This window comes from Diadema antillarum, unplaced genomic scaffold (assembly GCF_040938485.1).
Source record: "Diadema antillarum isolate AM-2024a unplaced genomic scaffold, OU_Dant_1.0 seq00000846_RagTag, whole genome shotgun sequence".
NCBI classification, from domain to species: domain Eukaryota; kingdom Metazoa; phylum Echinodermata; class Echinoidea; order Diadematoida; family Diadematidae; genus Diadema; species Diadema antillarum.
Window position 1 is genome coordinate 66,981 of NW_027271720.1, and position 9,302 is coordinate 76,282.

Genomic DNA, 9,302 nt, shown 5'->3' on the forward strand with positions numbered 1-9,302 from the left:
GAGTCTAGATTGTATGACTGACATTTTAGAGACCTTTTTGGATTATCTAGTTTAACAGAAAGAAATATAGCTGTAAGATACAACCATGTAGGTATCCTCCAGCCAACAAAGCGAATAAGGAAGGTAGACTCAACCCAGCATAAGTGGGTTTCTCATCCAATGTTTACTATTGATCTCCCTGCCGTATTTTTTTTTTCTCTAGGAGTTATGAGAAAATGAGTGCTGGGGAGTGAGACTCATGCCACAGCCACGAGACTTGGTAGGTCTGGTCTACCAGTGAACCACTAAAAAACAATGATCTCAATTTGATGCCAATTTATTTCTGCTTCTGGATTCCTCGAGGCCAAGGCAGAAATTATCCTACGAACGGCGGTCAACGAAATGTCTGAAGCAACATCTTGATCTGGGGATACACTTTTGGCATTGATGCTGCTGTTGGGACATATGGTGCTGAATGTAGCAGATTAACAGAAGAACACGTAACAACACATCCATGTGGAAAATCAAACGTGAGAGACTATTCAAGCACAAGTGGCAAACATGTGCTCTGATATGGAGAAAAATAATGTATAATATACATATAAACACATATAATACGAGGTACATAAGAGCAGCAAAACAAGTGCAACATACAAAACAGGAACTTATAGAGAGTGCTTTGACTATTTCTACGTGCATATGGCACAATATATCTTGGACATGATGACAAGAAATTCAGAACTATCATCTTTCTTGGCACATTGATGCCCTATGATCAGATGGCATCCATAGTTTTTACTCTCAAGTGTACAATGTGCACAAACTTCCACTGAAAAGACATCTGGGATATCTAACATTAGAGTCGCAAAAGTAACTTGTGTCTTAATTTGAATGTCGTTTGGGCTGATCATCACACAATATAATCTTTTTTTTTTTTCTGTTGAAATGTGACATTGATACATGGTGGCCATTAATGTTGCAGGTTCAAACTGAGATAAAAAAAAAAACAACAACAACAATTGACTGGTCTTCAATACTTAAAAAAAATCCACTTACCACAGCTTGGTATGATTGGTCTGCATATCTCTTATCTTGAGCTATTCCTATTAGGAGCCCTAAGAGCTGCTTAAAGTAAGCCTCCCTACAGCGCATGGAGAAACTCGGCAAATAGCTTGTTATCTTCACCAGATAACGGGCCTACAGTTATAGGAGGGCCATTCTGACTGGACAGTGCATCAAAGCGCTGACAGTGTTTACATTGTCCACGGCTGCCTCTCTGTTCCATGGTGTGCATACAGATAGTACAGAATCACATAGTACAGTGTTCGAATCTAATTCTCAATTAGGCTCTGTTTATATGTTCTGTATTAATAAATGGAAGTAATGATGTTGCAATGAGACCTATAAACCATGCTATTGAACTTCCCTGCACCCTGTGTGAATCGCAAGCCTTAAATCTTGTACATTGTACATAGAATTTTTCTTAATTTAGAGAAATAATACTATCTGGCTTTTAATATACAATGAACATTAGAATGTATTACAATTCACTGGTACAATGTATACTGTATGCATGGAGTATTACAAGCACAATACGGTTGTATGTGTGCATGATGAGCAATTTGGAAATATATTGTACACTACGAACATGGCGATTAGGGATGACGATTTCTGTGAAAAGCTAGCTACTATCAATCTCAAAACTACTCTATAGAATCAATGGGTGTCAGAACTTTGCTTGACCACTGACCGCTTGAGGGGAATCTGTGAAAGCGCCAAATTCTCACAACAACAACAGTCATTAGCCTCATTTCTCACAATTTGAAGGACCTCGATGACACACTCACTGCATGGCCCATGATCAAATTGCAATTTCAGCCTTTCATTTGAGTCGACGCAAATGCCTAAATTGCAGACACAACAAACGTATTAAAGTCCTCACATATCCGGAAACTACAAAAAATTGAATATATCACAAAGTTGGCGGACACTAAAATGCCATCTCTCTGATCTCCAGAATGGCCATGAACTCAAAGGCCAATCTGATCTACAGCACCCATGTTTTATTCCCTCCTGCTACAATGTTTAGCCAATCAGTGAAATTCTGCCACAAAGTCTGTACACTGACCTCTGGACAATGATTTCTGCCCTTTCTGGACAGCAAGTCCCATCTAGTTAAAAATGAATGATTTCTCCAAGTGTTTGAACTGTTTGAACCCCCATACTTATTATTCAAGTATCGCATCATAATTCTGCTTTTTAAGTGTTTTCTAGAGTTATCACTTATATCTCTACACACAATAATATTGGTAGTTGAACTTGTCCATCAATCCCTTGATTTGGAATTTACATTATGTACAGTGTACATTGTATGCATATTTACCATGAGCTTTGTCACACGAACTGATCTGTCATATAAGTCAGAATAATCGTAAGCATGAATAATAATTTTACAATCTTACATATACCGCAAATATCACATGCTTTATGGTTTTGATAATGAACTGTTATCACATAATCCGAAACCTAGTGTATCCAGTGAACTGTTCTGACAGTAGTATGTAAAATTAGTTAACTATTAACTTTCAAATGCAACTCTGGCTTGCAGCAAATCTTCCCATGGATTAAACAAGCCGAATGCTTTTCATATTCTGTAGCTACGATGTTTGATCAAATTTTAGTTAATGTCTCTTGAATTATCACTTCAGATATAGGTACATTGTACTTGGAAAATACAGTGTATACATGTATAACGTTGCCCTTTGACCATGACCTTATGACCTCATAGGAAGCCATTGACTTGAAATCTCTAACTCAAACAGAGGCAATTTTTCTTATGCTCCTTATAAACAAACAGACTTTCATCTATTCTTGCGTCATTCGTGCGAACAAGAAAAGATTACCACTAATACCAGAGGACGGATGGACAACACATTTGGTACAACTGTATACACACTTCTGGCACCACAAAGTGGCCATTAAAGGGCAGAGAAATATCACTTCAGCCCCACTGACAACTACTGTAAGCATCACTGGATGAATTTGCAAGAGTACAAGATGTAATTTACTCATCAAAAAATCCAGACTATGTCACTTGTCAAAGAGTATGATGACTTGTACTTTCCAGCAAGTATGTACAGTACAATAATCTGTATTCTGATGTGATCTGGGATATTAAGCGGTACGTAGAATAAGACACGTCATACATACAGAGGAAATTGGTAAACCATCATATAATCAACGCACAGTTTCCACGATGCCAATACAGGGTGAAATACATCTAAAGCATTTTCCCTTCTGATTGCAAATCACACAGAGGTAGGACGAGGAACCAGGGAATAATTTTCCTGGTATCGCATTGCAATTTGCTATGCATGCATTTTTACACCACTGCTACACAAACTATCTTTAGTGTAGCAGTTTACTTCCACAGAAGTATGATACCATTTGAAATATTGTTCATCAGCTGGAATTGCTAATCAAATTTGAGTTGGAAAATTATTCCCTGGGAACTAATAAATACAAGTCATCGTATGTCTGCTATGATGACAATATTGTACAAACCTCTGAAACACGATGTCCACATATGTAACAGGAAGTGCCTCTTCAGAAATGTTGATGAATGCTTTTGATACAATAATTATGCATTGTCCATGCACATCAACTACAAACCCAAATACAGTTAATGGCAAATATTTACAGCATTACTCCAAAGCCGATCCACAAAGATCCTACACATAGCTCAGGAACTTCTTGAGAACGGCGTATTGTTCCAGAACATCTGTGGATAAATTATACAGCAACAATGTACAGCCCTCTCGTGCTAAAATCTATATTACATTGCTTTATATCTTCTTTTGCAGTTGAGCAAAGTTTTGTATTGCACATTGTAATACGTTACTTAAAAAATAAGCTTAAGAGTAACATGCATCTCATTCACTGTTTTATAGGAATTCTATACAAAACACCAATTTGACCATTTTGGGAATCACTCTAAAGTTGCATGTACATGTACAGTAATAAAACAAACCCTATGGCATGACTTGCTTTTTTCTTTCTTTTTTTTTCTTTATCACAGTTTCATTGGACAAAAAAAAATAATCATGCAAATGCAAACAAATCTTTATGTCAATTGGAATTCTCCACTGGCAGGGAACTCAAGAAGAAAATAAGTTCTCTTAATTGAAAGAGTGAAAAGATTTGAAGATCAGAGTACATCACACCTATTTACAGAAAATAAAAGAAACACAGTATAAATCTTAACTTTGTATTCTATCTTACATGCCTGGAGACAAAATATACCACATATATTCAAACACAATTAATGCAAATGAAAATTACAGTAAGTACATTCGCAAAATCAAAGGAAACCACAAGTACTCGTCAAAACAATACTGAAATTCGCAAAATACAATGTACAACCTGTACATAGCATGTGAGAAGGATGTCACCTACAATAAACAATTTTAATTTTCTTTTATAATCAAAAGTCATTATCTGTATTTGAACAGATCCCATCCCTGCTAATTTAAGGTGACATGTACTAAACAAAAGAATAATATTGCTAAATTCTGAAATGTGATATAACAAGGTATGTGTAATATCTATAGGCAAATCATATAAACAACACGGGTATGACATGAACATGCAGAGTATGGACCTGTCACATGTAGTTTACCACCTGATTTGGCAATTACACATAATACTCTAATCTTTAATGATTTCTTAGCATTGATCTCATTTCCCGTCCAAGTTATAGAACTAAGGGGAAAAAATGAAATCAGAAGAAAGAGGTGTGAATTTTTTTCTTGTTTTTGTTGTTGCTTTTTTGTTGTTGCTTTTTTTTTTTTTTTTTTGGTTGGTGTTGTTTGCTTTAGGGAGCTATAAAGACCTTACGTGTATCTGTACAATGTAGTTTTGGCTTTGCATGACAATTTCCAAAGTCAGGGACAAAGGAATACTGTCAGCAGAAAGAGTTTACCATAGTACTTGTGACAGCACGCCTTCGAAATGAACCGCAAATTGACGTCTGTTTGTAGGTGGTATTACACTTGCACCCCTTTGACCAACTCAGCTTATAAGGGGCATGTTTTTGATGTGTTTTACCATGAGATGCCCTCAACAGGATATCTGGTCATTCATCTGATATTCGAAGAGGTACCCATGGAACGTATTCCTATCTGAGAAAGTTTGTCTAAAGGGATCAGTGTCTTCACTCATATTGCCACCAGTGAGGTTGCAAAACAGGAGCTGTGGATCTATGAGATACAGATCATGTATCATTATAAAGACATGTGGGCACACTATCGCTGAGCTTTTGGACATGCCCACACTAAACAAGATGTGAATGAGAATCAAGATTTACAAACAGTTCATAAACCTCACTCCCAAGTATGTAGCCATTATAAGTACTTTATATTAAGGTATGAGAGCACAGGGTTCACAAATATACGCTGTGCTGTATCTGTACATTTTGTCCCTCATTGTCATCAAAATCATGAGATGAAGGAGATCTAAATGGATGCACTATTGACAATGACAGCTTAGGCAAAGAGATTTCAGCATGTAACATAACATACATTGAAGCGAAAGGATGCAATAAAAAGGCCAGTTATGATTGTGGCTCCTCACTGCTTTTGCCGATCATCATCTATTAGGGTAACCTACACATCCATATGTACACTTCACCTGATCAGCAGCATGTGGATTGTGAAATACTTGGCAATGATGTAATATCTCATTCATTGATGCTGAACATAACTAACATAAACTGAATAAAATGATTTGTTGTATACAATAACAACCATATCCATCCATGAACATGTCAACACACATGTAACAATGAAGTTACGGAGGACAGAATTTTTACTGGATATGCAAGGTTTGATAAAGGTTGAAGTGTGTACATACAACTGCATGTGAAACCATAAAGCACACACATTTGCTTTGCAAATATACCGAACAATATAACATCCAATAAGATAAATTCTTTCTTTGATGTTTCTTTTTTTTTCTCTCTCTCTTCTAATACCTACTACAAAATAAAAACATCTGTGCATTGCCTCAGCAGCATATCCTAGGTTTCTCGATGGGTTCCTCTAACCGCAGGGTCTCGCGGGGTGCGGTGAATCCGCCCTTGATGCCGTCCCAGCCCTCCATGATGCGCAGCTCGCCTTCCTTGAGCTTCACGTAGATCTCCTTGGCCATGACGGAAAAGGCGGCCTCCACGTTGGTGCACGCCTTGGCCGAGGTCTCGATGAACCGCATCCCGTACGCCTGGGCGAAGCGCTCGCCCTCCTCTCGGTGCACCTCCCGTGAGTCGTTCAAGTCCGATTTGTGGCCGACCACCATGTAGGTGGTGCTGTGCGGGTAGATGACGTTCTCCTGCGCCTCGATCAGCCACTCCTGCAGGTTCTCAAAGCTCTGCCGATTTGAGATGTCGTAGACCAGCATCACACCGACCGAATTCCGGTAATAGGATGTGGTTATAGACCTGCGGTAAGAGTGAAATACAAGTTTAAGCTAATTGTACTGTACAGTTGTACTTCTCCAAACGAAAAAAAAAAAAATGTATATGCTGGCCAAATCAATCACACAGTACCACATATAGACTTTTTCAGAGTAGAAGTAGAAGTTCTTTGGACATATCCTCACCACTTGCGTTTGCAGCTTAACTAACGTGTGGAGTCATGGACATAAGATCATCATCTCTACATCAGACTACGACAGCTCAGGCATCAGCTCAAACTTGGCCCTCGCACCCACAATCGATATGGTGACCACGCTTTCTCTGTTTGTGACCCTTTCTCTGGAACAACCTCTCTACCCTACTCATATTCAGTCCTGCTTCACCTTCATAACTATAAACAGCCCGTCACTGTACACAGGTGTCGCTACAGCATACTACCTCCATTGACATTTTCAAAAAGAAACTTAAAACCCATCCCATTTAGGCCTACAATTGTATTTCATGAACATATTCAGGTCCCTGTACCTTAAAAAATCCATCTCAAATCTCAAATTTCGCCATCAAAAATGCAGAATCGGTGCAACTTTTCCAAAGCGCACCCAAATTAAGTCCCACGATAAGAATCAGGAATCAGGGAGGCCGAAAAAGTGCTAAAAATCAAGAAATATGCCATTCTGTTGCAAGATTTTTGCTTTTACGTGATAGCAAGGTCAGAGGGTGATGGCATCCTCAAAAACACAAAGTCAAAAGAAAAAAAAAAATCTCTGTTGGTGCTGATTCAGATCAGTGACTATTAACAGGGCTGCAGGGGTTGAATGGAAGTCAGTTCGGGAAACCCACTCACAAGGGGGACCCCTCCTTATAAGTAACCCGTCCCCCTTATAAGTAACCCCGTCCCCCTTATAAGTAACCCCCGGGGCACCCCTTATAAGGAGTCTCCACGCTTTTTTGCAATGCAACGCGAAAATGAAAGGACTGCGGCAATTCGCTTGATTATGTCCATAAAGCTTCACAAGTTTCCTAGTTACTCACGAAATTTGAGCAAAATCGGTTTGAGGCATCATATCTAAAATCATGGATTTAAATGCGATGTCAAAACGACCCATGCGAATGCTGAAATGCGAGCGATTACTGGCGTGAGTGTCGCCAGGCGCGGCGGCGCGGCAATGCTTGAGTGCAGACGTGGCGACTGAGTACGAAAGTCTCCGTACTCAGTCGCCACGTCTGCACTCAAACATTACCGCGCCGCCGCGCCTGGCGACACTCACGCCAGTAATCGCTCGCACTTCAGCATTCGCATGGGTCGTTTTGACATCGCATTTAAATCCATGATTTTAGATATGATGCCTCAAACCGATTTTGCTCAAATTTCGTGAGTAACTATGAAACTTGTGAAGCTTTATGGACATAATCAAGCGAATTGCCGCAGTCCTTTCATTTTCGCGTTGCATTGCAAAAAAGCGTGGAGACTCCTTATAAGGGGTGCCCCGGGGGTTACTTATAAGGGGGACGGGGTTACTTATAAGGGGGACGGGTTACTTATAAGGAGGGGCCCCCCTTGTGAGTGGGTTTCCCGAACTGAAGTGCCGACTTGCCAGAATTTGGACACAAACGGGTGCCGCAACGTCCCTGATGAAACCTATAAACCTTGCGCCAACAAGGTATGGCGAGGTGCATTTTTCAGCGGCCGCGGCCTGGGCCCTGGCTTGTACGCCCATTGTCAATTGACATTGAATACGATAGCGTGTGTCTGGATTCTGGAGCTGGGCCAGACTGATTGATTCTGGTGGATTATCAAGAGATTCAAGGTGATAATATTCTCTGGGATTCTGTGCAATTTTATGATGTATTTAACAAAATCAACATGGAGATAAAAGCTAGTTGTAAATTTAGATAGGGTCTAGCGTTAGACTATAGAATTGTGTAATTCAACTATTAAAGTTTATGTAAATTTATTATTTGAGCTGAACAAATATTGCAGAAAAGCTTAAGCGTTCGAAAACTGTTAGTTTTACTCTAAAGTTAGGGTCTAATTACATGGTCTAACAGTTAGATCGCCACACAAGTCCACTGTATTTATTATTTATTTATTTGTAAAGTCCAAAGTGAGACAGTGCTCTTTTTCTCAAAGAGTTATTAGTGAGTGGAATAAGTTGCGATCATTTGTAGTCGACAGCCCATCCGTGAATAGTTTCAAGTCTAACTTTGAGAGGTTCTGGAGTCAAGACAAGAACAAATACAACCCCGACGGGATATTTTTTGTCCATGTTAAATTGTTATACTGCACAGCGCCTAACTAAAAGTTATTAATGTCATGTAATGACGACACCGAGGGGCAAATAAGTTAAGTATAACTTTACGCCCACATCCAAGGTATGTATGTTATTACCTAAATCTCTCCTGCCCTGCAGTATCCCACAATTGCAGCTTGACTCTTCTACCCGGCGCAACTTCGATCAAGCGAGCGTAGAAGTCCACTCCCACTGTGGGGTCGGAAACCTCCACAAATTTGCCATCACAAAATCGACGGAGCAGGGAGCTCTTTCCGACTGTCGAGTCCCCGACTAAAATCAAGCGAAACTGGTACTCCCAAATCACTTCTGGTGGTAGTCCTGCTAACTCTTCAGAAGACGTCGCCATAGCTGCATTATCCTAAACACTCCTGACGGGAAATTTACGAGAAGAAAACGCCGAAGTTGATGAATTACAGTCTGTTCACACACTCAGCTCTGTGAGTAAAACGCGCGGATCGACCGACTAGTGTATCTCGTGTACACAATGTGCCGTTAGTTCACACACGATAAGTACACCGCCGTCGACTGACTACGACTGGCACTGCACTGCAGTTCAGTGC

At 39.8% G+C, this 9,302-nt stretch overlaps 1 protein-coding gene across 1 annotated transcript; it reads right to left on the reverse strand.

The window, feature by feature from the left end:
- Nucleotides 1–5,409: 5,409 nt before the first annotated feature.
- On the reverse strand, nt 5,410–9,244 carry LOC139740281 (ras-related protein Rab-39B-like). The gene is made up of 2 exons (XM_071650863.1): nt 8,838–9,244; nt 5,410–6,472 (listed from the first exon to the last, which is right to left on the reverse strand). The coding sequence occupies exons 1-2, from the start codon at nt 9,086–9,088 to the stop codon at nt 6,043–6,045; spliced, it is 681 nt and encodes a 226-aa protein (XP_071506964.1). The 5' UTR covers nt 9,089–9,244; the 3' UTR covers nt 5,410–6,042.
- Between the last annotated feature and the right edge of the window lie 58 nt (nt 9,245–9,302).